The sequence below is a fragment of the Podarcis filfolensis genome (genome assembly GCF_964270895.1).
Source record: "Podarcis filfolensis genome assembly, chromosome: 7".
NCBI classification, from domain to species: domain Eukaryota; kingdom Metazoa; phylum Chordata; class Lepidosauria; order Squamata; family Lacertidae; genus Podarcis; species Podarcis filfolensis.
The window spans coordinates 90931294-90958678 of record NC_139603.1 but is presented as its reverse complement, the minus strand read 5'-3'; the positions used below and the strand labels follow the sequence as shown (position 1 = coordinate 90958678).

The 27385-nt window shown below is 53.3% G+C and overlaps 1 protein-coding gene across 3 annotated transcripts; it reads left to right on the top strand.

The window, feature by feature from the left end:
* Positions 1-308: 308 nt before the first annotated feature.
* Positions 309-18057, top strand: LOC310766131 (sphingomyelin phosphodiesterase 5-like). Of its 3 annotated transcripts, none has more exons than XM_083622120.1 (8): positions 309-422; positions 11956-13011; positions 14944-15016; positions 15820-15960; positions 16058-16147; positions 16490-16553; positions 16920-17070; positions 17235-18057. In XM_083622120.1, exons 2-8 carry the CDS (start codon positions 12076-12078, stop codon positions 17331-17333), a joined length of 1554 nt encoding a protein of 517 aa, XP_083478246.1. In that variant the 5' UTR covers positions 309-422; positions 11956-12075; the 3' UTR covers positions 17334-18057. The 3 variants fall into 3 exon arrangements, with proteins under 3 accessions (XP_083478246.1, XP_083478244.1, XP_083478245.1); XM_083622118.1 differs by lacking the exon at positions 309-422 and adding an exon at positions 7783-8238; XM_083622119.1 differs by lacking the exon at positions 309-422 and adding an exon at positions 10718-10810.
* Positions 18058-27385: the final 9328 nt, after the last annotated feature.

Below are 27385 nucleotides of genomic sequence, written 5' to 3'. Positions count from 1 at the left end.
GCAACCAAGAGGAAGGTTGGCATCAAGTCCCAAGAGTCACGTCTGGCCTTCAAAGAGGAAACTTCTGCCCAAAGAGGGCTGCTCAAAAGCACAAGAAGCAGTTGCTTGGGCCGGATCCGGCCCCCGGGCCTTAGTTTGCCTACCCATGTCTTATCCGAATTAACTTCCCTCCGCCCCTCTTTGGGCTTCTCTACATTGCTCTTGCTTAAGCATGTTTACTATATATACATTCTATAAATATCTATAATTCCTTAATAAATTTTTGTGTTATACTTTAGACATACATTCCTTATTATATTACAGCATTACATCTTGTGGTCTAACCAAATGTTCACAATAAACGCAAGGCCAGCCGCTTCACTGGAGGTACTGCAGTTAACTGGCTTTTTCAAAGATGGCAGCAGGTGGAGCTCTTGCTTAAGGTAGGTAATTCACAGGTTTGGTTTAGCTTTTGCTTTCCTTTCATTGAAGTTGAACCATAACTCATAAGAACATAAGGTGAGTCTGCTGGATCAAGCCAAAGGGGCCCATCTAGTCTAGCATCCTGTTCTCACAGAAGCCAAACAGGCCCCAGTGGCAAGCCCACAAGCAAGATTCAAGCACAAGAGTAACTCCCCCTGTCCCGGTCCATGGTTCCCAGCCACAGCTGTGGAGGGCAGAGCATAAGCCAGGGGTCAGCAACCTTTTTCAGCCGTGGGCCAGTCCACCATCCCTCAGACCACATGGGCTGGACTATATTTTGAAGGGAAAAAAATGAACAAATTCCTATGCCCTGCAAATAACCCAGAGAAGCATTTTAAATGAAAGCACACATTCTACTCATGTAAAAACACCAGGCAGCCCCCACAAATAACCCAGAGATGCAGTTTAAATAAAAGGACACATGCTACTCATGTAAAAACACGTTGTGATTCCCGGACCATCCGTGGGCCAGATGGAGAAGGCGATTGGGCCACATCCAGCCCCCGGGCCTCAGTTTGCCTACCCCTGGCATAAGCTATCATAGCTAGTGAACTGGAGAAAAGAGGCCTCAAAGACAGCATCCAGGTAATTGGTCCAGCTTTCCTGCCGTGCGCCCTAGTCCTCTTGAGTCCGTTCTTCTTATTGCGCAGATGAGGGCCTGAGGCTGAGAGCCACAGCTACACGCTCCATGTCTGAAAAGGGCTGGGCTTGAACTTGAGTCTCTCCAGCCCAATTCCTCCCCACCTTCTTCTGGAGGTCCTGGCCACAGAGCTGCTGGGATTTTCCTGGGGTTTGAGGGAGGTTTGCCAAGGCTGTGACTCATTCCCCTCAACACCTTGACATTAACTTAACAGCCTCTTTGAAGCCAATGCTCCTTCTTCCTTTCCCCCTCCAGGCCCAGAGCAGGGGTGGGGGAACATTTTTGGCTCCGTGGACCAGATCCTTATCAGGATCCAGCACGTGGATCCAGCACATGCTTACCAGGCTTGGGGCATGTGGCCCCCTCCTCACCACCCGCTCCCTTCCCCTTCACTGGAGTGCACCATCATTTGCCTCTTTCTCCTGGGCCCGATGGCAAGGGTGGCTTGAATGGGGAGGATTTTTATACTTGCTTTGTGGGGGTTGGACTAGATGACCCCTAGGAGCCCTTCCAACTCTACAGTTCTATGAGGGCCATTGACCAGAGTGCAGTTCAGGTGAAGGACTGCATTCAGAGCCATACAGGCTTTGGGGCCCTTCGCTGCTGCTGCTCTTTCAGAGTCATAGCAGAACTGGAAACCCCTTCACTGCTACACATACACTCTCAGCCCCCACATGGCCTCTGCGTTCTCCATGGTCCACCCCCCTCCCTGCCCCCACCACAATTTGCCATGAGAAGTGGAGGGGCAGAAGCCACCAATTCATGCACACCTGTTTGGTAGAGAGCACCCTTGGATTAGCGGGGCTTCCTTTAAACATGCACAGGATCAAGTGATCAATGTCCAGACAGAGATCTTGTCCCCTTTCCATTCTGAGACCACAAACAGATCTTGCCCGGAGGGGAAGGGAGAAGAAGTAGGAGGAGCTGGGGAAGATGCCACTATCCAGCCACCAGTGGTGTCTCCCTCCCACAGCTGCCACCAAAAGGGCCCCCCCCTCCCCACAAGTGTCCTTCTCATTGTGCATTCATTGTGGTTTATGCTCACAGTACAATTGTACCATACCATACGCACCAAAAACAGTTTGGGGGCAGTTGTACTACTTCAGCTGCAAGCTGTGCATCTCCCATAGTTGCTGGCTAAACCCTCTAACTTTTTGTACTGCAAATGTTCTGGTTCTGGGTTTACTTCTGAGTATGCACAGGATTGTACTGTCTACAGTACAATTAAACATTAGGAAGAACTTCCTGACAGTAAGAGCTGTTCGACAGTGGAATTTGCTGTCAAGGAGTGTGGTGGAGTCTCCTTCTTTGGAGGTCTTTAAGCAGAGGCTTGACAACCATATGTCAGGAGTGCTCTGATGGTGTTTCCTGCTTGGCAGGGGGTTGGACTCGATGGCCCTTGTGGTCTCTTCCAACTCTATGATTCTATGATTCTATGATTCTATACACTCTGCTAACCTCTTGGTTAGATTACTGCAATGCATTATACATGGTGCTGCCTCTGAAGACGGTTCAGAAATTCAGTGGCCAAGTTGCTCACTGGGGCAAGACAGTCTGAGCATGTTACACCGATCCTGGCCTGGCTGCACTGGCTGCCATTTAGTTTCCACGCCCAATTCAACATGCTGGTTTTGACCTATAAAGCCTTAAGTGGCTCAAGGACTTCCTCTCCCCATCTGAACCAACCCGGACCCTGCAATTATCCTCTGAGGCCCTTCATGTGCCCCGTCCACAAAATATTTGTCCAGAGGGTGACAACATGAGAAAAGGCCTCTTCTGCCATGGCTCCCCATTTGTGAAATGTTCTCCACATCTCCACAGGGGGGCTCAACTGGCGGCCTCACTAGGTTTAGACACCAAGCAAAACACACACACATTGCCTGTGATCCTCAGATAAAGGTATAGAAATGCAGTAGCATCAATAACAATAATGAAACAAAGCCCTCAGAACAACTAATAGGGTTGCACCAAGTAGTTTTTGAAATCCTCAAAGAATCTTCAAGCTCTTCTTCAGGTATGGACATTCAAAGCAACCCTTCAAAAGGAAACTCAATAATATGATGCCACGTTGACACTTTGAACATTGATACCTGAGGGAGCGCCCAGGAAAGCTTATGCCATAAAAGTTTCTTCCCATTGTCAAGGTGCTACAAGGCTATTTGTTGCTTTTGATGCAGCGGACTAACACGGCTGCCCTTCCTCCAGAAGTTGTTCAAGTTACTGTCTCATTTTCCTGCTATGCCTTCCTGTTAGACTTTAACCTGTTTCTGGGGGTGTTGCCTCAGTCCACCACACAAATCTAATGCAAAGGCTGTGCTTACTTCAAAAGCCCCTGAAACATCTTAATCTAGTTCAGAATCTACAAGGAAGTCAAGACGACACTCTGGCCAAGATCCACAGGGAAGCTCTCCTGTGCAAGGGAGCCCAGCTGACAGAATCATAGAATTGTAGACTTGGAAGGGACCGTGAGGGTCATCTAGTCCAACCCCCTGCAACGCAGGAATCTTCTCCCCAACGTGGGGCTTGAGACAGGACTTGCCCTCACAGAAGCCATGCTGGTTCCACTTTAGTAAGGCATGTTCTTCTCCACGTTTGGTAATTCTGTTGATAATAATTTTATTATCATTTTCCTGGAACTGATGTTACTAGCCTGTAATTTTCTGGGTATCCTCTGGATCCAATTTTAAAACCTGGCATTCCATTGGTGACTACAATTTTTAAGTACAGAGGCTGATCTAAAGACAAGGTACCTGTTATCATTAGATGATTATTTTCAGCTTGCGCAGCGGAATGTCCCACTGGACTGGCCCTCTGTATTTTCATTCCTTATACAAGAAGGATCTTCCTGAGACCTTTGGAGTCAGTGTTTCAAACCAACAGGAGCCCTGAGTTAAAATCCAACAGAGGTGACTGGAGCGCAGGAGGTCACTGGTCTTTGGCTGCAAAGGACTTTTTGTGGAGTGCAGATTTCTTAGGAATTTGCAGAGGTGGCCTGGTTGTTGGCTCACCTTCCCTTCTACTTTTTTTCTTTTTAAAAGCCCAGTCATGTTCACTCCCCAAGGCTTTCCACATGGTCCAGAGAATGGCTGGAAACATGCTGCCGAGTGAGAGCGGTGTGTGTGCCCTGCACCCCCTTCAGCCAGCCCTCAGGCGCAGTGCAGGATGCTGCCCCACCGATGAGGATGAAGAAGTCAAGATTCCATTTGCCAGCCCAGCCATCTAGTCACAGGGCGCACACACCTCTTGCCCTCCTCCCCAGGGTCGGCCTTGCCAACAGGGCTCTTCTGTTCTTAATAAGTCAGCGGGTACGGAAGCTGATCCAAGGCAACTTGGTGGTCAGAGGAAGGTGCTGAGTGGCCAGAAGGCACACCAGGATTCTGGCATCCACAACCTGACCCTAAAGCATGTTGACCAAGCAAGGTGGATGCCGTACATTCAACATGGAGAGAACTGTGTCACCTTTGTCACAGTAATTGAGGAAGATGTTAAATAATTACCATTCATTAGTAGAGTCAGTCATGAAGGGAAAGAGATTCCAATGCGGGTAACCAAGACTGCATGTCAGGTGATATTTAGCCTTTTAAAAATGAACCTGGACTTGATAGAAATTGCTTCTGAGATCCTCCTAGCCCTCCATGGAGCTGTGCCTGGGGGAGTCAGCAACCCACCCAGTGCCCACATTGGCAAAGAAGACTGGATTCCCAGAACCACATCCAAGCAGACCCCGCTGGCTCAGCAGAAAAGGGCCCTGGGCCAAATCCTGTTTCATAACTCCCCATTAAATACCAGGTGTGAGATAAACGTGACAAGAACAGGCAGAGTGCCTGAAAATAAACTCAGCTCATATCTCATCAATCTTTTTTGACAGCAAGTAACTTGGGAGATGAATTCCTCATCCACAAATCAATAAAACCACCTACACTCTCTTCTGGAAAGGGAGGTTACCTGGCAGAGAAAGGGGCTGGAAGTCTTGCCAGAAAGGGTGAGGGTGAGACTAGGTGCTGGGCATGAGCCACTGTGCAAGTGACACCAAAAAGAATGGGAGTTGTGCAAAAGCATGGAAGATGGATGTAGAAGCCCAGACCCAGAGTTCATGGGACACCTGAAGCCCACCTGGAGCTCCTGGGGAAGCAGGGGCTTCTTTGCTCTGCATGCCCACTCTGTCCTGATGCCATTCTCCTCAGGCTCAAGCATCACAGCACCTATGTGCACACTAGGGATGGGACTGTCTGTGGAGTCATCATCTAGCTTTGAGGGAGGGCTGCCTCTGAGCAGCCTGCATGGCCCCTCAGCTGTTGAACCCCACGGCCTATCAGTGATGCACAACAATATCATCTCAGAAACACGGGGAGATAAGATCTCCTGAAAGCGTTTGCAGCAAGAGGCGCTTGCGCAACATCTGGGCAGATGCAATAAACATATGTATTTATATCGCCACATGTGGAAAAACATGCTACTCCTGGAACCATCCCAACTGTCAGGTAAGCAGGTGAGGACCTGCCTCTCCTCCTCAGCCTTGGGGGCAGCATGACAGACAGCCAAGTCTTTGGTTCTATATGTGTGTGTGTGTGACTGTGATGCAGCTTGTACTTGCAAGGGCCTATGGAAGGCCTTTCTGCTTATGCCTTCATAACACCAATAATAATAATAATAATTTATTATTTGTACTCCGCCATCTGGTTGGGTTTCCCCAGCCACTCTGGGCGGCTTCCACAAAGACCAAAAATACACTAAGATGTCACACATTAAAACCTTCCCTGAACAGGGCTGCCTTAAGATGTCTTCTAAATGTCAAGTAGTTGTTTATCTCTTTGACATCTGATGGGAGCGCGTTCCACAGGGCATTCGCCACTACCCAGAAAGCCCTCTGCTTGGTTCCCTGTAGCTTTGCTTCACGCAATGAGGGAACCACCAGAAGGCCCTCGTCGCTGGACCTAAGTGTCCAGGCAGAATGATGGGGGTGGAGACACTCCTTCAGGTATACAGGGCCTTTGAGGCCATTTAGGGCTTTCAAGGTCAGCACCAACACTTTGAAATGTGCTCGGAAACGTACTGGGAGCCTGTGTAGGTCTTTCAAGACCAGTGTTAAGAGAGCAGATGCATCCTCCAAGTCAACTCAGAATTCACCAGGAATGGGGGAAAGGTGGTGGTAGCTCTAGGTTGAATAAGTCACACGACTGCTGGTTTTCTAACAAAAATATGTAACTTATAACCTTCTATACCCAATGTCAGGGAACTGCCATCGGAACTAGAGGAGGAGGCGAGGCTCCACAGCGATGCTGGAGAGGGGCCAAGCAGGGAGAGAGGCAGGTCTCCTGTTGGGGAAGAAAATCAGCGCTACACCAGGGATAGAGGGGGGCCAATGGGGGAAGCAGAGAGCAGGCTCCGGGACTCTTCACTGGACATCAGCGGGGAGAGCACAGGTCCTCTGCTACCCATGCCCTCCCTGCGCAGAAGACTTCCGCGCAGGGAGAGTAGGAGGAGACTGGGCGTCAAACAACTTTTATGTTGGAAAAGGTTTAAGAAACGCCCACTGACGGATTCTGCCAGTGACTGAACAGCCACGGAGTGGGTGGCTGTCCAGCGAGAAATGGTTTAACCAGCCAACCTAGCCCAGAGCGGCGGCAACTTACGCACAAGCAACCCCTAAAGCCATTACACCCAAGGACTGGAAAGTAGCCAATTTTTAAAAGGGGATGCAGGGTGGATTATGGAAATTACAGGCCAGTTAGCTTAATGTCTGTCCCTGGAAAACTAGTGGAAAGCATGGTTAAAGATAAGATAATCAAACATATAGAAGAACCATTAGCTGGCTGCAGCCACACACAGAACGTGCAACATCTGGAAGGTGTCACCTCATCATGGGAGTAATCCTGAGCACCTTCAGCTCCTAATACGAAGCTTCACAAATTTGAAGCACCTTTTTGGAAATCTCTAAAATGCTGCCCCCCCCCCAGAGGCAGAGACTCACTGGCAACATTTCAGCTCCAGTTTGGTGCTTTGAATTCAGTCTAGAAAATGCTGAAAGGTCCCAAAGACAGTAAGCAAAACATGGCAAGTAAGAAATACCGTATTTTTCGCTCTATAAGACGCACCAGACCACAAGACGCACCTAGTTTTTGGAGGAGGAAAACAAGAAAAAAAATATTCTGAATCTCAGAAGCCAGAACAGCAAGAGGGATCGCTGTGCAGTGAAAGCAGCAATCCCTCTTGCTGTTCTGGCTTCTGGGAAAGCTGCGCAGCCTGCATTCGCTCCATAAGACGCACACACATTTCCCCTTACTTTTTAGGAGGGAAAGTCTTTTTAGGGTGAGTCTTTTAGTCTTTTTAGGGTGAGTCTTATAGAGAAAAAAATACGGTACTTTCCAGGCCTGAATGCTGCATGACCCGGCCGGTGGAGGTGTGTGTCAGCTATTCTGCCAGCTACAAACACAAAGCATGGCATCAGAAGTGGAGTGTGGTGGCAAGGAGTTCTGCTAACATATGTTTGATGTTGATGACTTTCTCAGTGCCATGCCAGGAAAGAGGAAGAGGGAAATCTGCTTCCAGGCAAATGTGTTTATGACTGGGATGTGCTCCCTCCTAAATAATCTGCATCTCATTATCTGAAGCTTGGCAGAACACTGTTTGCCTGGAGAGAACGCCCTCTTTCCCTGGAGTGTAAAACCCTCCCCTGCACTCGCCTGCCACTGCACTCTGGCTGCAGCACATGAGCTGCCTTATCACCACTGCCATCATCACCTCCTCACGTGAGACCATAATTAGACCTTTTACCTCTGGGCAGGCTCCTGCGAATTTGTAACTCTGCAGCATTTAATCTGCAATCAAACCAGGAAGCTGAAGGAAGTCCGGGTGCAAGACCTGTTAGTCAGCCGCTGGGTCTGAGCTGGATTGCCCAAAGCGCCTGCCCTTCAGGAGCTCTCTGGCGAAGCAGCTGGATCACAATGAGGCATGACTGAGTGCCTGGCTATTTAGAACACATGACAGGACACCTAGAGTGGCTGCCTAGATCCCAGCTGTGCCTCACTTCCCCACCAGGCCTTCTTCTCTCAGGTGCTCTTGAGGAGGATCTCAGCTGGACACAACCAGCAGCCAGCCGGTTACCCCTGGACCGCTTTGGACAAGCACCCAGAGAGGTGAGTGCTTTGGGTTGGGGCTGTTCCCTTTGCCCTCGCACTGTAGTTGGGCAGAGGAGGTCTGTCCATGCCCAGGAGGGCACGGGGGAAAAGGCTCATTCCTCCAGCCTCATCTGAACCTCCTTCTGGGCCCCCTTCTGGCTTCAGATCCCTAAGGAACTTGCTCTCATATAATTGTGGAGTTGGAAGGGACTGCCAAGGGTCATCTAGTCCAACCCACTGAAATGCAGGAATCACAGCTGGAGAGTTCCTGGCAAATGGCCACCCAACCTCTGTTTAAAATCCTCCAATGAAGAAGAGTCCACTGCTTCTCAAACATGGCTCAAAAGCAGAGGGGTTTGGTCATAGCTTGCAGGTGAAGGTGTTGTGTGATGTGACTCCTCTTTTCTTTTTTAAAGAAAAAAAGCACTGGCCTTGAGACATATGTAAAAAGCAGTTTGCAAATAATTATAAACACGCATGCAAGTCTGGCCCACCTCGTGACCTGTGGTAATTCTGTTAATCCTCTAGCGCCCACGTCCTGTTCCTTGAATACAAAAATGGTTCAGTGTACTCTGTGTATCTTTATATCTCATCTTCTCTGCTGATAAACAGACCTAATTATTATTCTCTTCCTCTTCCTTTTGACACACTAGGAAAGCATTTATCTTATCTTGTTTGCTGCTCTACCCCAATGGTGCCTTTGCATTTTTACTTCCATGAGCAACATTTTCTTTGGAGCCCTTGGCTGTGATCCCCGCATTGCAGGGGGTTGGACTAGATGGCCTGTTGGGTCCCTTCCAGGGATACCATTCTATGGTCTTCATGCGCTTCTCTTTCATAGAACTGTAGCATTGGAAGGGATCCTGGGGGTCATCTATTCAAACTCCTGCAGTGGTGGCTTCCCTCAGTGGGGAGTCTGGTTGGCCATTGTGGAAAACAGGATGTGCTGAACTAGGTGGGTCACCCCCCCCCCTTGGACTGATCCAGCTGTAACCAGGCTCTTATGAGGAGGCTCTTGGCATGGGAAAAGGATGGCCTGCGCTGCTCACCTGACCTCTCTCCAGCTGAGCCACTGCTGCATCTTGGGATGGAGGGACGAGGATGGCGCAGTGCAAATGCTTCAGCAAGATTGGCTCTGCTGGCACATTTGCACCTCTCCCCTCCCCCTCTCCATTCCAGAATCCAACAGCCACTCAGCTGGCAGCCCCACCAATGTGGTATGTCAATGAAAAAGTGCTGCCATTTCACCAGCTCATGAATGTGAAAAAAGAGCGGATGTTCTGGCCTCCGCCCACCAGCACAGGCTCAGGTGTGCTTGCTCTCGAAGGCACTCAGCAGGCCTGCCTGTGCCTTGGAATTGTGGTAATTAGGATGATTAGGAGAATTCTAATGACAAGGATGTTGACGTTGTTGTGCTTGTGGCGTCCAAATTGCTTTGCTCACTCAAACCCACAACCTGGTCAAACGGGTCCCTGTTGTTTCTGCGGCACAGCATAGAAGGGATCTGAACCCAGGTCCACCAGCATTGCCCACTCTCTTAGGGGTGCCCCACGGGAGGCTTATATGGGGGGAGGGGGATAGAGACACCTAGAGGGAGGTAGTGTTTCACCCTACATCAGCGCCCCCTAACTCGCCCTCAAAAACTCCAGGCAGCTGGTGCGTCTGTGGCAGAGGTTGTGAGGGCTCCTGAGGAGCAGGGTGGTCCCAGGGCAGGTTTGCTGCACAGCCTCCAAGTAGCGGCCTTAGATCCAGGCTCTTGGTCCCTCTAGCTCAGCGCTGTCCACTTTTCTCTTTTCATTTACTGCATTTCTGTGCCACCTCTTTCTCCCAGGTGGCACACGTGGTTCTCTCCCGCCCCCCCCACTGTTAATCCCCCACAACAACCCTGTCAGGTAGGTTAGGCTGGGAGCAGCGTTGGACTTTGGGCTCTCAAATTTCAGCAGCGTCATTCGGGATGCCATCATCTGATGCCCCTCCACCTCTTGCCTTCCATTCTGCCCCTGAGGCTCTGCACCCACTGCAGCCGAAGTGACACACACTCCCCTAAATCTGCCTCTGCTGACAGGTGGAGACTGGCCCACGCTCACCTGGGAGCCTCATGGCCCAGTGGGGACTAGAACTCCAGTGAGGTAAAGGTTAATGATAGTAATAATCCTCTTCAACCAGGCCTTGGAAATATTCCCCTTCAGTTTAAGGACTTTTAACTGTTATATTGTTAATATAATAAATAGAATATAATTAATACAATGAAACAATAGGGGGGGCGGTGGGTGGAAAGGGGTGTCCAGTAGAACTGGGGTAGATGGGGGGGCGTGGTAGTGGTCCCTGGAGAGGGGAAACGCCCTCTCCTGAAGAAGACATTTAGGCTGCTTTGTTGAGAGCAGGTTGGTTGGAAGAGCAGAGGGGGTTATAGGAACTGCCCCCCCGATGTGGGGCAAGTGGGGTGGCGGCAGGCCCTTTGCACATGGGCCGGGGCCCCTCCCTTCCCTGCCGCGCTCCTCCGTTCTCTCTCCCGCCCGCGGCAACGGGAAGGAGGCGGGCGGGCGCCTCCGCCCGGGGTGGCGCCCGCAGAGCCCAGGCGCCCGAGGCGGTAAGCTCAGTGGGGATTTCCCTGGGGCTCCTCTTCCCCGCCTGGATCAAGGGGGCTGTCGGGGCGGCCATGATAATGATCCCGCGGGGCGGGCACAGGATCCCCCTTCCTTTCCTCTCTGCCCGCCCTCGTCGTGCGGCGGCGGTGGCGCGTCCTGGCGCTCCGCGGGTGCCAACTGCTGGGCTCGCCCTCAACCGCCACCAACTGCCCGGGATGCTTGCGCTGCGCGCCCTGCATCATGCAAGGTTGGACGGGACGAGCCGGAGCGTCTCTTCCAAGCGAGCTGCCCGAGGGAGGCTGGCTAACCATTAACTCGCCCGCCAGGTGCGAGGGCGCGCCAGCCAGCGCCGCCCCCGGTCGCCGGGCAAGCAGGGAGGCCGGGCGGACGGGGCCGAGGCGGGTCCTGGAGGGGGCGGGCGGTCCTCCCCTGCCGGGGCGAGAGGCGAGGCGCGCCCAGAGGGAGGCGGCCGGGCGCGCTGACTACTCCGCTTCTGGACGCGCGAGGTGGCTGGGTGGAGAGGCGGGTGAGGCATCTGCGGGAAGGAGCAGGGGGACCCTCTTTCCGTGGAGGGGGCAGCTATCCCGTCTGCCCGAGGTGGGGGTGAGTGTGGAGGCTGCACAGCAGCAGCAACTTCAGCCCAGCCTCCCCCCCCCACGTGGGCACCTTCTCCCCCTGGGACGCCCCCTCTTTGCATCTGCTTCAAAGAGCATTTATTTAGCCCCAGAAACCGGAGAGCCTTCTCTGCAAGGCGCACCTGCGGAGCGACGCTTGGAAGGAGATCAGGCCCTTGGGGCTTGACGCGCTCTTCGCCCTTCCGGCATTCTATCTATTCTGATATTTCCCCCTCAATGTTCCTTGTGTTCCAACTGCCAAAAAAGAGCTGATGTTGAGAAGGCCTTTTTCAAATGTAGGGTTGAAAAAACGGTGGCTGAGCACAAACAGGCGGGCCAGTTTGGTTTCCTCACTCCAGCACCTCCTCCAATTCTGCCCTGCTCAAAGTCCTAGTTGGACCCTCCATCCTCACTCTGCTCCCTTTAGAGAGAAGGGAGGAGGCAGAATCTAACTGCCAGACCACACCACTGAGCCCAAGACCCCCCTCCTTTACCCAGAGTAGCCTCTCACTTTTACCACTTCTCTTCCACAGGATCCGGCCCCCCAGAGCCACGAGGCCTGGTGACCCAGAGGCCAGCCACCCAGGATCCATTTGGGGCCCGGAGCAGCCCCCCTCAGAAGGCCCTGTTGCTGCTGCTACTGCAGCCCTAGGATGGGTCTGCGCGAGTCGCCCTACTCCAACTGTGTCCTGGGGGCCATGGACTCTGTGCTGCGGCACATCCTCTTCCCCAGCTATTGGCTGGTGAACCAGCTGCTGGCCTTGCAGCAGACCACCCAGGAAAAGCAAGAACACCAGCACGGGCTGCCCTATGCCCTGGAGGCGGCGGGCAAGGGGATCGTCTTGGTGCCCCTGCTGCTCCTCTCTGCCCCTTTCTCGCTGCTGGCCTTCCTGCTGTGGCTGCCCCTGCAGGCCGCCCGCCGCCCCTTTGCCTACCAACACACGCCAAACCAGGCCCCGCCAGACCCGTGGGTGCTCCCCGGCCCAGCAAAGACCTTCAGTGTGGTCAGCGGCAACCTCTGCCTGCTTCCCGTTGGCTTGGCCAAGTTCAGCAACCTGTCGCGGACACAGTGGCGTGCCAAGCACATCGGCCATGCGCTGGCGCGGGCGGCCTCCGGCTCCCCACCATCTCACGAGCCAGGCCCCCGGGGGGACTTCCAGGTTGGCTTCAGCCCCTCGGGCGTGAGGAAGTATGGGTCCATGGAGGCCAGCCCCCCACGGTCCGGCCAGGGCTCCCCTCAGCTCAGCGGGGATGTGATACTTGAGGTGCCCCTCGAAGAGGAAGGAGCGGCTGCCGGGTCGCCCGGGGAGATCACGACCCACTTCCCCCCCTACGCGGACGTTGTGTGCCTGCAGGAGGTCTTTGACCGGCAGGCCTCGGGGCAGGTGCGCCATTTCCTCGCCCCCTGCTATGAGCACATCATCTACGACGTGGGCACCCTCGGGGTGGTGGGCTGCTCGGCCTTGAAGCTCCTGAACAGCGGGCTCTTCCTGGCCAGCCGCTACCCGGTCCTGGCCGTGCAGTACCGCTGCTACCCCAACGGCACTGGCGAGGATGCCTTCAGCGCCAAAGGGCTGCTCTCTGTGCAGGTGAGAGGCGGGGGGGGAGGGAGGGAGGCTCCTTGGCTTGCTTGCTTGTTTATTTACAACAATATTTCCATACCGCTATGTCATAGAAATATATCATAAACATAAAAACAAGTTGAAAGAAAAAGAATTAAAAACAAACATCAGCAGACCATTGTGGGGGATGTTCTCTCAACTGCCTACATAGGCCTGGCGGAATAGAAAATTTTTCGGCAGGTATTTAAAAGTTGAAACAGAAGGTGCCTGCTGAATCACTAGTGGCAGGTAGTTCCACAGGACTGGGCCCATGACACTAAAGGCTCAGTATCTTCTTGTCAAACAACAACTCCCCCAATGACGCTGCAGATGATCTCAGTAACCAAGCTGGGATATGACGGTTCAGACAGGACCCTAGTTGTTCAGGGATTTGTAAATTAATACAATAAGCTTGATTTCTGGGGTTGGACTAGATGACCCTTGGGGGTTCCTTCCCACTCTACACTAGACAGACCTACATTTGGCAGCCCCCCATGTTGCTCTCTTGTGGGGTGTTTCTGTGACCAAAGCAGGGAAGCCCTTCGCCTGCCTGCCTGCCTCTTCTCCCCCCTCTCCTAAAAGCAGGACTCCTGCTTCTCCTTTATGGGACCCACAACTAATGCTGAACCCTAGCAATGCCCCCCTCAGAGTCGCTGGCACAGAAGGAAATGACATGGGGGGGCCATTTCACTTCCGGAGGGCTGAACTGGGTGCTGAAGGGCTGCTGCTGCTGCTGCCCCCAGGCAGTCCTGGGAGGACCAGGCAGCATTGAGGGTGCTGTTGCGTTGGCAGGAGTCTTTGCTAAGGAAGGTTGGCAGTGCTGTGCCCTTGCTGCTGCTCCTGTGCTTCCTGTGCCAGCAGCGACGTGGCTGGATTAGGTGCAGCCACCTCCAAAGAGAGCTTGTCACTTTGCTGCCATTTTCTGATCAGCATGGGAACCCAGAACCGGGAGGGGGGGCGAGGGAGCAAAGAGATTGCCTGGGGAGCAGCCCCCCCTCCCTCCCTCCCATGCTCCCTCCCTTGGATCTGCTGCAGGGCTTCTCTCTGTGCATTTAAAGCACATGGCTTCCCGCAGAGAATTCCGGGAACTGGTTTACCCCCTCAGAGAGCTACAGTTCTCAGCACCCTTAACAGATTACGGCTGTGAAGCCATACGCTTCAAACATACGTTGTCCTTGAGCGTGGGTGGAAGGTGCTTTCTCTTGCAGCTGGGCAACCACAATGAGGTCTCCTGATTTCATGGCAACCCTCCTCCCCGCCTGGAAATGGAGACGCACTGCTGGGGCCCAGCAGCAGATTGGGTCTCCTAGCCGAGCATCAAGAACTGGTCTCATCCCACACCCGGCCTCACACCCGAAAGACCCATTCCAGGAAAAAAATTCTCCACTGGTCCGAGGATTTCCTAGCCCTGCCCTCCACATGCCTCCCTGCCCAAAATCAAAACCACTCTTGTTTGTCCAAGATTTGCACTTTCTCCAGCCCTTGGCAAACATTAACTGGAAGACCAAGCTGAACCTGATCAGAAAGTTGCTCCAGTGTGCGAGTGCGAGTGTGCGGGTGCACGCTTGCAGGTGTGGAAGTTGCAAAAGTGGTTCTGTTTCCTGCCTTTGGGGTGTGTTTGGGGTTCCCTTACAGCAGCCCCAGAGTTAGCAAAAGACACATTTGAGTGAGGGTCCTCAGAAGCATGGCAGGGGGCGGGGGACGATGACGACAACTGCCTGTGCCTTCTGCAGATTCTGCCCTCATTTAGAGGCGGGAGTTGTTTTCCAGGAGGTCTGTAAGGGGGTCTCCTGGGGGCTGGAGAATGGACCAAGATGGTCTCGGGGCTGCTTGCTGGAATCTGTTTTCTCCCTGGAGTGCCTCCCCTTAGAAGGTTTCCCTTGGTGATGCTTGACCTGCCATGTTTCCTGTGTGTCTCAGGTGCAACTGGGAGCTTCTCAAGGGCAAAGGATTGTGGGGTACCTGAACTGCACCCACATGCACGCTCCAGAAGGTAAGTGAAGGATGGGGAGAGGGTGTCTTCTTCTCCCTCTCTCACATGACACTATATATAACATACCTTGTAGACATCCAATGAAGCTGCATGAATCTACCCAGACCTTGAGATCATCTTCTGAGGCCCTCCTTTGTGTGCCCCCTCCTCGAGAAGTTCGGAGGGTGGCAACACAAAAACAAGGCCTTCTCTGCAGTGGCTCCCCATCTGTGAGGTGCTCTCCCCAGGGAAGTTTTCCTGGCACCTTCATTATATATCTTTAGGCGCCTGGCAAAAACATTCCTCTTTAACCAGGCTTTTGGTTGATTTGATTGACATCCTATGCCCTTTTAAAATGTGTTGGGGGTTATTGGGTGGTTGTTGTTTTTATTTTGATTATGTACTTTTTGAATTTTATATTCTGGTTTTATCCTGTGAACTGCCCTGAGACCTGCGGGTGTAGGGCGGTATATAAATTAAATTAATAATTATAATAATTATTATTATATTAATTCAGGTTGGATAAAAGAAAGTCCTCCTTCATGCAGAGTTCAACTATGGCACTCGCTTCCCCAGGAGGCAGCAAGAGCCACCAACTTGGACCATAGGCCTGACCCAGCAGGCTCTGAGGGTCTTGTGTGCCTGCCCCTCCCTGACTCTCCCCTGGCCGCCTCCTCCTCCTGCCCTCTTGCTCTGCTCTCCCCACATCCCTGGCAGGAGAGGGAGGGTCCCTCAGGCCTCTCCGGGGGAGCTCTGGCCTCTCCACCCCCCCCCCCCGCTTGCTGTGCCCTCTTGGGCTGACGCCTCCTCCCACTTTCTCCCAGCTGACAGCCAGGTCCGGTACGACCAGCTGACTCTGAGTCTGCTTTGGGCCCAGCAATTCCAGGATGCAAATGCTCAGCCCGGGGACATTGTGGCCTTCGACATCTACTGTGGGGACCTCAACTTTGACAACTGCTCAACAGGTATGCAGGTGGGGTTCCTGGAGGGGGCTGGCAAGGGGTGTGTGTCTGAGGATTCCCCCTCACCTGCCGTCCTCCCTCCCTGCTCCTTTCTCCACAGGGGATGCGTTGGAGCAAGTGCATGAGATCTTCAACGTCTACACAGATCCGTGCCGCATCGGACCCCGGAAGGACAAGCCTTGGGCTATCGGTGGGTCTTTGCCCCCACACAGCATGCCTGCCCCACCTTGGCCTTGCCTCTGCTTCTAGACCTTCCTGCACTCTACCCTGTGGCGCAAGGATGGGTTTTTCTCTCTGTGCTCTGCTGTTGGGCAGAGGCTAGGTGCTTTTGCGGGGGGGGGGCAGGTAGAGGGGCATCATGGCAAGTCAGATGGGGGTGGGCTGTGCTGCTGGCCTGACTGCAGAAAGACCACCTCTTCTTTTCCCAACTCTACAGCTAGTCTTGGAGGGCAGCCCCCGAAGCATGAACAGGTGGGGGGAGAGTGCAAAAGTGCCACACCTTGAACTGACAACTGTCTCCCCCCCCCCACAGGCACCCTGATGAATTACCTGAAGATCTATAGCAAGGCTGTGTCGACCCCAAAGCGCATGCAGAGGTGAGGGGCTGAACTGGGCTGGGGGGTTCCTTCCATGGCAGGATTGCTGGACTTGGCAGAGCTGGGGGTGGCGGCTGCTTTCTTCCTTTGCTGGGGGGCGGGCAACGGCAAAATTGACAGGATAAAAATTGGGTTTTGCAGGGGGGGACTTTGCACATGGTCTTTTCCATGTTGAACTGGGCCACCTCCCAATAAGAGGGGGGGAAAGCCCTCCTCTGAAGAAGAACAAGGTGCTGGGTGGACTTTTCTGGGGGCGTTTGCAGTGGACTATCAGCATGAGGTGTCCCAGTGCGGGACCCCAAATGAGGGGCTGCCCTGAGACCCACAGCCCCTTCTTGCTGGACACGTCTTTCCGTTGCCTCTCAGAACCCTCACAGAGCCCAAGGGGCGGCGGAAGTACCTGGCCGGCCCCATCACGGAGGACGGGACCCCTGACCCCTCGGTGACCTCAAGCGAGGGGCGGCGCATTGACTACATCCTTTACCGGGAACACCTGAATCCCCTGGAGCTGAAAACGGTGAGTCAGAAGCTGCAAGTGCGCAGTGCCCTGGGGGGCCCTTAAATGCTCTCTTGCTCATGAACTGAGGAGGTGGGTATTGCAGGGGTGCCCAAGGGGCTCCTGCCTCTGGGCTCACCTCCCTGCCCTCATGGTCCCTCTCCGCCCCCCTCCCTTGCTTGCAGGCTGTGGAGAAGTTCTTCTTCATCACTCGCCTGGCCACCTTCTCAGACCACCTGCCAGTGGGCCTGCAGCTTCGCCTGACAACACAGCCGGAAGCGTGAACTCTTCCCATGCCAAGCCAGGGAGGCGTCTGTGAGCCAGAAGACACACACCCGCCTCACAGCTCAGCAGCAGCGGCAGGATCAGGCCCTGGGCCCAGTTTGAGTGGCGAGGAGGAGCCGTGCTTCTGTACGGGGCAGGGTTTCCTGGGGCAGAGGAGGCCTCAGGCCAACCTGGAGTGTGGGAGGGGGCTGTCCTGGCAGGCCGCTTTGTGGGCGAGGCACCCCCTCCACCTGCCAATCTGAGAACGACCTTCAGGAACCCCAGTTGCTGCCCCAGGGCCAAAGGGCAGGCCTGCAATGGCCATCACCCCCAGCACTTGCAAGCTATCGAGGGTTTTACCAAACTGAGGCTTAAAAACAAATGTCCTGCGTGGCGTGATTGTGACTTGTCCCTCGAAGGCCCTGTGGGGCGTGGAATTGGAGGGGTGACCCTCATTTGTCAGCTCAAGGTGCCCCCCCAAGCGTGAGGGATGGTGCCTGGGGGGTGGCAGCACCACTCAGCTTGGCGGAAATAGGGGAGCACGGCTGGCGTGGCCTACCCTCTGGGACTGCCATGATGGCCATCGCCTGCTTCAGGGCTGAAGTTTCCCCACCCCAAATGCTTGTGTTTTCACCCAACAGTTTGTGAAATGCAGAAGGACTTCTTAGCCCCTCTGTGCCGAAGGTGAGTGCCTACCTGCTCACCTTCATACCTTTCAATAAACTTCTGCTCGTTTTTGTGCAAGACCTGTGGCTTTGGAGTGGCGCCTGGCCAGAGTCCCAGCAGCTCACCTTCTTGAGATCCGTGGAGCCCTGAGGCTGGGCTGCACTCACTGCCATCCCAAATAAGCGCAGTTCCCTTTGACGTCCGCTCTGAGCACTGCAGGTTTAACTGTTTGTAAAAAAGCAGGTTAAGACGGCTTCTGCTGAGATAGTTCTGACTGCTGCCAAGATCGCCGGCCCACCCTCCGTTCGCGTCTTGAGCAGAGCTGCCCCGGTGGCTGCACATGGTCATGTGGAAGGAGACTTCTGTGTCTCATGGCGTGAGCAGGGCAGGACAGGAGACAGGACAGGAGCAGGCAGGGCAGGAGACCCTTGGCTGGAGGCTGCCTGCAGGGAGAGGTTCCTCTGCCTTCTCTGGCATGGATTCCTGCATTGCAGGGGGCTAGACAGAGAACCCTGGATATCCTTCCTCTCTACACTGCTATCATTCTTAGGAGGAAGAGGTCTGTCTACAGTGGTACCTCGGGTTACATACGCTTCAGCTTACAGACTCCGCTAACCCAGAAATAGTGCTTCAGGTTAAGAACTTTGCTTCAGGATAAGAACAGAAATTGTGCTGTGGCAGCAGGAGGCCCCATTAGCTAAAGTGGTGCTTCAGGTTAAGAACAGTTTCAGGTTAAGTGCAGACCTCCGGAACGAATTAAGTACTTAACCCGAGGTACCACTGTACTTCCTGACAAGTCTGGCCCTTTGGTCTTGCTGAGGGAGGGGAGCCAGCTTCAAGTTTCTGGGAGGTCCATTTTGGGCACAGGGTACCATTGAGCCCCTCGTCCCATCTCCTCCCACTTCTTCAAAACCATCCTCCTCCTCCTCCACGCTGGGCCCTGTCCCTTCCCCTCTGCTTCTTTACTTTCTTGAATATTTCTATCCTTTCTTCCCCCACCCCTTTTTCTCTCGCTGTCTGGCCTTGCCTTCCTGCCTCCGCCATGCCTGCCTGGCATCACCTTCTCTGCCACTTGCCCAAAATCAAAATGAACCAGGATTTCTGGAGAAGGTCCATCACCTGCAGCAGAGGCATGCCTAGGAGTTGAGTCTGGTGACTCCGCCAGGAGTGCAGGTCAGGGCAGGAAGGGATGCAGCAATCCCACTGCTGCTTGGCACCTCTGGGCTGCCGGCTGCTGGAAGGCGGACTGGGGGGGAGAGCTGGGGGCGGGTGCAGCATTTTGCCCTCTCACAAGCATCTCTCAGGAGATGTACGTGCATCGTGGGACTGAGCACACAATATCTGGGGACGTCCTTCTCAGACCTTTCAGGTTTCCCCCATGGAATCATTGCAGAGAGAAAAACTTGCCTGCGTAGATTTTCCTTCGGCTCAAACTCCTGGTGTGAAACTGTCTTGGTTGGTGGTCTGCTTCCTTTCATATAAGAGCTCCGATAACATCCTGAGGAATCTTCTGCAAAAAGGATGGCTGGAGGGGTTTGTTCTGAGCAGACAGGTGCGGGATTGCAGTGTGAGCTACCTGCCAAACAGGTAGTTGCTGAATCCCCGGAGCAGGGCATCACCCACAGACTAGAGCAGGTAGGAAAGAGAGAAAAGTTGCATGAAGCACTTGTAAGGAAAGGGGGATAAAAAAGATGAACAAATAGCAGCCATGACAGTGCTGATATCATTCCTGTGGCCTAGGTGGGGGCCAACCGTTTTCAGGACCCCCAGGTACATTTGGAAACCAGAACAAAATGTGGGCACCCCCTGCCAGGTGGGCACTGATCTCGGGCTGGGCAGAATTCTGAGTCGCTTCAGCAAGAAACCAAGTGAGCCCGAGCCTTGTGTGGCAGAGGCAGCTGCTGCATCCTAACTGACTCCCAGCCCAGGCTGTCAGGGGCTGCTATGAGAAGCAGTTCCCCACAGCGACAGAGCAGCCTCAGGTCTCTGCTCTGGAATTCCCCAGGGAAGACAGCGCAGTCACAGCTGGAAAACTCCATGCACCCTTTGAAGTGCCAGGAGGACGGAAATCCTGTTTGCCATCAATCGGCGTTTGCAGAAGGAGACCAATCTCCTGTGACAACAGAGGAAACATGGGGATTTTTAACTTTCTCTGGGTTGACTCTTCTTATTCACTTAGAACTGAGAAGCCCCTGCCCAGGGTCTTATACTGTTGTTTCTGGTTATCTTATGAATACTGCAGGATTAATTATGTTCCAGTTATTTAATCACTAAATAATAAAATAATAGTTTAGTCACTGAATAATTAAGACAGTGAACCCAATATTATATACAGAGTGGGCCCTTCCATTGGGCGATGTTTGAATAAACTCAGATTCTCACACACTGAAGAAACATATTTCCCTAATGAAAAGGGTTTTGTAGTTTTCAAAGTCTTGCCATTTTACAATTTAATTTTTAAAGGCCACTGAGCCGGTTTCATTCCGCATCAGTGCTGTGATTACACTCCTATGCACCCAGTCAAAAGATCGGCCTTCCTTCTGAGTAGGCTTGAAAGGATTTGCTTATTAAATTGAGTTGCGGTTTAATTTAATTTAATTTAATTTAGTTGAGGTGTCCCAAAGGGTCTTGCCTCGTCCTGGAGGGGAGCCTGGCCAGGGGATCCGCAGGCATCTTGCCCTGTCTGGGCTGTTGGCCGGGACCAACCAGGAGCCCCCTAGTGCCAAACTTGGATGGGAGGCTGGCCACCCAATCTCTGGCTGAGCCTCCATTTTCAAGGCAGAGAGAACAGGACCGCCCACTGCACTTGGCAAGATGAGGATTGTGGACTGTCAGGAGGAGGCGTCTTGTTCCGGAAGCTTCCTCTTCCATGCCTTTCCCTTTCTCCTAATAATAATTATAGTAATAATTTATTATTTATACGCCGCCCATCTGGCTGGGTTTCCCCAGCCACTCTGGGCGGCTTCCAACAAAACACTAAAATACAATAACCTATTAAACACTAAAAGCTTCCCTAAACAGGGCTGCCTTCAGATGTCTTCTAAAAGTTTGGTAGTTGTTGTTCTCTTTGACATCTGGTGGGAGGCCGTTCCACAGGGCAGGCGCCACCACCAAGAAGGCCCTCTGCCTAGTTCCCTGTAACTTGGCTTCTCGTAGCGAGGGAACCACCAGAAGACCCTCGGAGCTTGACCTACATGTCCGGGCAGAACGATGGGGGTGGAGACGCTCCTTCAGATACCCTAGGCTTGCGGATAGCAGCCTGTTCTGGGGTCGGGGGAAGCTTTTTTTTATTTCCCCCCCAAAAAACTAGGTGCGCCCTATGGGCTGGTGTGCCCTATAGGGCGAAAAATACGGTATACTGGACCGAGGCTGTTTAGGGCTTTAAAGGTCAGCACCAACACTTTGAATTGTGCTCGGAAACGAACTGGGAGCCAGTGTAGGTCTTTCAAGACCGGTGTTATATGGTCTTGGCAGCCGCTCCCAGTCACCAGTCTGGCTGCCACATTTTTATCAACTGCTGCCTCTCTCCTACCACTTCCATCCCTCCTCCTCCTGCACAGCCAGTCCTGCTCCAGGTTTGCAGCCAGGGAGCTGGGTCTTCAGGGTGGGCAGGAGGACTGTTAACGGAGAAATCCGAGGGCTCCCTTGGACAAAAAACAAGGACACCAGCCAGGAATCCCAGAGCAAAACAGCAGCCAGTCGGCTTGGTCTTTATTGAAGACTGTCGCGACAGGACTCCCACCTGCCTCAAGGTGGAACAAGATGGAAGCCCCACACAAAAGAGAACCCAAACTTTTATTAGCTGCTAATCCCCATGTTACACCCCCCCAACTACATCACTAATACATCACGGTTACATCCTGAAAGGGGAGGTCTGCGGGCAGTAATCTGAGCATCCTGGACCCTGCCCCATGGTTCCCCTTGCCCTCCACCAAACACCCATAAAGTGTAACAAAAGAGATATTTACATTTCCCTGTTTCCCAGCCAAGCTAATCCCACCCTTTTGTCTTCATCTGGGTTTGGTATTTCTGGAATGGCTACCTGTCTGGCACTCAGGTACCAGGATGCCAGGGATTATCCCTCAGGCAGAGGGGCTGCTGAGGAGCTGAGCTCACATGTCTAGATGAATTTCTGATGTTTCCCCAGTGAGCCAGTACATAGAGACATTGATCATTTGGTATTGTGCAGCAGAGGCCCTTTGAATAGATAGGAAGAAACTGTGATAAAGTGTTTTGTGGGGACAAATCACAAAAGTCACAAAAGTGATTGTGCTGATTTTGGTAGTGGGCTGCATGTGCATGAGGGGCACCCCCCCCCAACCAATACATAAATTCCTGCAACAGGACCAACCCCAGACAAGGTGATTCCCTCCCAGGAGCACCTTCTTGACAATATCCGCCCTCCCTTCCCCACAGGTGGGCGGGGTTTGCAGCATAGCAGGGCTCACCTGGGCAGGTGCCACCCACCTGCTTGAGCTGGCCTTTGACCCGCCCTCAGCCAGGGAGGACAATGGACGGCCGGCCGGGGGTGGGCCCAAGGCCAAAAGAAAAGAGGCTGACTCCTGTTGTCCAAGCCTCTTTTGCTGTTCTTCCTTCCAGGATCAGCTTCCTGACAAAGTGCCATCCTTAGTCTGGGGCTAAAACTGAGCTGATCCCGGCAGAGCCACTGCTGCAGTCCACCCCCCTGGCAATGGGGCGGGGAGCCTCCGTGGGAGCAGAGCCAGCCCCCACCTACCAGCCAGTCCTAAGAACATCAGAAGAGCCTTGCTGGATGAGGCCGAAGGAGGGCTCGTCTAGTCCGGCATCCTTTTCTCAGTGCCGCCAAGCAGGTGCCCCAAGGGGAAGCCAGCAGGCAGGATCCTGCACAAGAGCAGCACTCTCCCCTCCGTTGTTTTCCAGAAGCATCGCTGTCTCCAGCTGGGGAGGGCAGAGCCCAGCCGTTGTGGCGGGCAGCCATCAATAGTCCTCTCCTCCAGAAGTGCCAGCTTGGCCCTGGGTGCCGTGCCATGGAATTTGTGGGTGACTGGCCCCTTCATGGGGAATTTTGTGGGTGCTGGGGCACCCAGGGAGTTGGCACCTATGTTCTCCTCCGTGCCTATTGGCGTGCCTCACCTTGGACCACCCGAGCATTTCCTCCCTGGCATCTTGCAAGGCAAGTTTCTGCCCCTGGGGTGCACCCTTCCCAGCTGATTTATTGCGCGTCGGGGATTTTGCAAACTTTCTCACTGACAAAGCATTTGCAGCTTTAGATACACCTTTGCCCTGAAGGCTGAGGCGACCTTGACTGCGTGTTGGCCAAAGGCAGGAGTTGATTTAGGTGTTGGCAATGCCCACGGGAGCCTCTTTGGCCTCAATCTGGGGCAGGGGCCCATCCAGCTCAGGGAGGCCTGTGCCACCAGTTTCCACCCACCACTACAACTGGACCACTTGGAAACTGCGGAGGGTCCAGGGAAACCACACAATGGTTTGTCTGCCTGTTGCGGCCATCGGAATGTGCCATGCAAGGCACTTCAAGCCAGTGATTCCCAAACTTTGAGGGGGGCACTGCTCCCTTGCCCACCCCCAGTGCCCACGCACCCTATAAAAAGCAGTATTCAGAATAGAGGTTTGCACGGCCCACTAAGGAAGATAATAAGACAAGAGAATTCAAAACAGTAACAATTAATTGCACATTTATTATTATTATTATTAAACTAGTTGGTTTAATCAATTCAAGAAAACTGATGAAGTTGATCCAGTGGCATCAGCTTTTCAAAGTCTGATAGGCAATCCCATTTTTTACCACCCACTTCGGGAACCAATAATAATAATAATTTTATTCTTAATAGCACACCCATCCGGCTGGGTTTCCCCAGCCACTCTGGGTGACTTACAGTACATATAAAAACATAGTAAAACCTCAAACATTAAAAACCTCCTGATACAGAGCTTCCTTCAGTTATGCAGTTCTTTATCTCCTTGACATCTGATGGGAGGGCATTTCACACGGCGGGTGCCACCACTGAGAAGGCCCTCTGCCTGGTTCACTGTAACTTCACTTATTGCAGTGAGGGTACCAGCAGAAGACCCTCGGAGAGGGACTTCAGTGTCCAGGCTGAATTATGTGGGTGGAGTTGCTCCTTCAACTATACTGGGCCAAGTATACTGCTTTAAACCACTGCTTTATTGCGAGAGAAATACCGTGGACCACCTGAATGAAAGTGGTGGAGCACTGGTGACCACTGCTTGGTGTTCTGGGCTCCCAACAGCCTCAGCTGGAGGAAGGCTGGTCTTTGCCAACTGCTGGTGCCTCTCAGGTGCTTCCCAGTCTTGCCGGGCAATCCTGGGGGAGACCCTTCGCATGCAGCGCATCTGCCCCGCCCTGAGCTGTGGCCCTTCCCCAAAGCAAGGAAAGGCTTGAGGAGCCCCCAGGAGAGGCTGGAGGTGACCGTTGTTGCTGAGCACAGTGAGAGTCCTCCCAGCTTCATAGACTCGCTCCAGGCAAGGCCAAGTCAGGCTCTCACTTTTGCAAAGCGGGAAATCAACTTGCCAATGTGCAACTGCTCATGAAACAGCTACACCTGAATCCAACAGTCCATGCAAATCCCTCTAGAGGCCGCAGAACCTGTTTGGGTGAAGTGAGGCACGTCTTGCTCCCTTATCGCTGAGTAACTGGAGATAGTCACGGCCCAGTCGGCTGCAGAGGTCAGCGTGTCCAGGCAGACTTCATTCCTGTCAGGAAGCCTGGAACACAGCCTCCTCTGCACGGCCGGGTGCGCCACGGGGACTCAACGCTTGCAGGCAGGGAGAGAGCCAGTGCTTGCAGCCCAAGAGCTGCCGTCAGGCTCCCCTGAAATGCAGGGCCCTTTGCAGGATCCTTCCAGCTAGGAGCCACCGAGAGCCCTCTTTTCCATGGAAAGGAGAAAGGCCTATTTGTCCAAACACCTGTTGCTCTGACTCACAGGTGGGAAGAGGCTTTCCATGAGCATGTGAGAACAGGATGCTGCGCTACGATGGGTCCCCCTTGGCCTGATCCAGCTGCAGCAGACTCTTCTCACACTCCTTCAGCAGCATCCTCCGTGATCCAGCAGAGCTCTTGGCAGCAGCAGGAGATACTATCCCACAAACGCAGAAGGAAGCCTGTTGAGGCACGTTGCAGCCACCGTGACTGCTGCCTCGCAAACCCCTTCATTACCTCCCCACACGCTGCCTGCCAGACTCCGGAAGCAGGCTGGGGAGGCAGCCCTCGTGCTCTCCAGGCCCATGAAATGACCCATAGGAAAATGGCAGGCCCTCTCAGCCTGCCTTTCTCTCCAGGTAGATTTGTATCTCGATCACAGAACAGGTCGCCTTGCATTTCTCGCTATAGAGAGGCAGGACGTGTTAGGATTTTTATCTCCCCAAGCTGCTCAGTAGTAGCTCTATGGTTGTTTATACAGTGGTACCTCGGGTTACAGACACTTCAGGTTACAGACTCCGCTAACCCAGAAATATTACCTCGGGTTAAGAACTTTGCTTCAGGATGAGAACAGAAATCATGGCCCCGTTAGCTAAAATGGTGCTTCAGGTTAAGAACAGTTTCAGGTTAAGAACGGACCTCTAGAACGAATTAAGTGCGTAACCAGAGGTAGTCTCAGGACTGTGGAGGTTTACTGCTGGAGAAGTTAGTTTCACTTCTGTGTGTTGCTTTTCTGTACTGGTGCTCAGAGAGCACAGACATGCTGATAGAGTCCTTGTATACAGACTGTAAATAAAGTAGTTTTAGAGCTACTAATTGACTCTTCTGCTATGAGATTCCAGAAGACGAGCGTGCTCTCAGGAGGGAGGGGTCACTTATCACCGGTCTCTCTGGACTGAGGAAGATTTACAGCCAGAGAGTGACCACCGGAGAGATGCCCCAGTGTCTTGGGAAGGTGGTAGCCTTCCCGGGCGTTTTTTCCAACACGACGCAAATCCTGACCAACCACTGATAAACTTCCGATCTAAGGCTCCAGTCTAAGTCATGTGGGGCTGCTTCTGGAAGATGAAGATGCAACCCTTTGCTGTGGCTTTCTGACAGCTGGGGTGTACATTTTAGGATGCACCTTATTTTTGTGACTGTATGTTGTTTTAAACTCTTTAAACAAGAAAGTGGCTGTGACACAATAAAACAAAACAAAAAGTTATACTGCAGTGACATCCGAAGGCGAAAAGAGCCGAAAGGAAGGACATGTCTTTTGAAAGTTAACTTTTCAAAGATTTGCTGGCCAGGCATGAAAGCAAAGCCCCGGAGTGGGCCGCTCTGCTCAGAAACTGCCCTTGCAAATCCCACCTGCAAGGAAGGAATGCTGCCCCCCCCAGCCCCTTTGAACCTCACAAAGGAGCACCTGGCAGAGGATGCGGAGAAATGACTGATTGCTGGACAAAGACCTCTGTCTTGGAGAATGCCTGTGCAAGCCTCTAAAGTAAACACCCCCCTTATGAAGAGGCCCCTTTACAAGGCAGCTGGGGAATGCAAACCAGAGGAACTGGAAGGCCTCACAGCCACCTCCAGCCTCTGAATCAGCTCCCCTGGGCAGTGGAAGAGCATGTGCCCACACTGCCCAGGGCAGGCGCACTCCTGAGGGAGGCGGGGCACGGAGGGCGCTCTCCCAGGGGCAGGAAACTGCTCGGGTGCCCAGAGCGGTGCACATGCCCTGCAGTCGGGGCTGGAGCAAGCCACCCAGGGTGGACATTCGGCGTGCCGCCCGCCTGCGACTCCCAAGCCACCCCAAGCTGTCAAAACAAAGGGGGAAAGGGGGAATGATGCCAGCAAAGCAGCGCAGCTCCTCCCCTTCCAACTGTTAACGGAGAAATCTGAGGGCTCCCTTGGACAAAAAACAAGGACACCAGCCAGGAATCCCAGAGCAAAACAGCAGCCTGTAGGCTTGGTCTTGATTGAAGACTGTCGCAACAGGACTCCCACCTGCCTCAAGGTGGAACAAGATGGAAGCCCAGAACAAAAGAGCCCCCAAACTTTTATTAGCTGCTAATCCCTATGTTGCTGTTTCTGTGCGCTGCTCTGGTTCGCCAGAAGCGGCTTAGTCATGCTGGCCACATGACCCGGAAGCTGTACGCCGGCTCCCTCGGCCAGTAAAGCGAGATGAGCGCCGCAACCCCAGAGTCGGCCACGACTGGACCAAACGGCCAGGGGTCCCTTTACCTCAATCCCCACGTTACACCCCCCCAAACACTACATCACTCATACATCACGAAAGGGGAGGTCTGGTGGCCATAATCTGAGCATCCTGGACCCTGCCCCATGGTTCCCCTTGCCCTCCACCAAACACCCATCAAGTGGAACAAAAGAGATATTTACGTTTCCCAGCCAAGTTCATCACACCCTTTTGTCTTCATCTGGGTTTGTTATTTCTGGAATGGCTACCTGTCTGGCACTCGGGTATCAGGA

Coding starts and splice junctions, on each gene's coding strand:
- LOC310766131 (XM_083622120.1), top strand. CDS start 12,076: ATGGGTCTGCGCGAGTCGCCCTACTCCAACTGTGTCCTGGGGGCCATG. Junction 15,961..16,057: donor CTTTGACAACTGCTCAACAG/GTATGCAGGTGG, acceptor CTTTCTCCACAG/GGGATGCGTTGGAGCAAGTG. Junction 16,148..16,489: donor GGACAAGCCTTGGGCTATCG/GTGGGTCTTTGC, acceptor CCCCCCCCACAG/GCACCCTGATGAATTACCTG.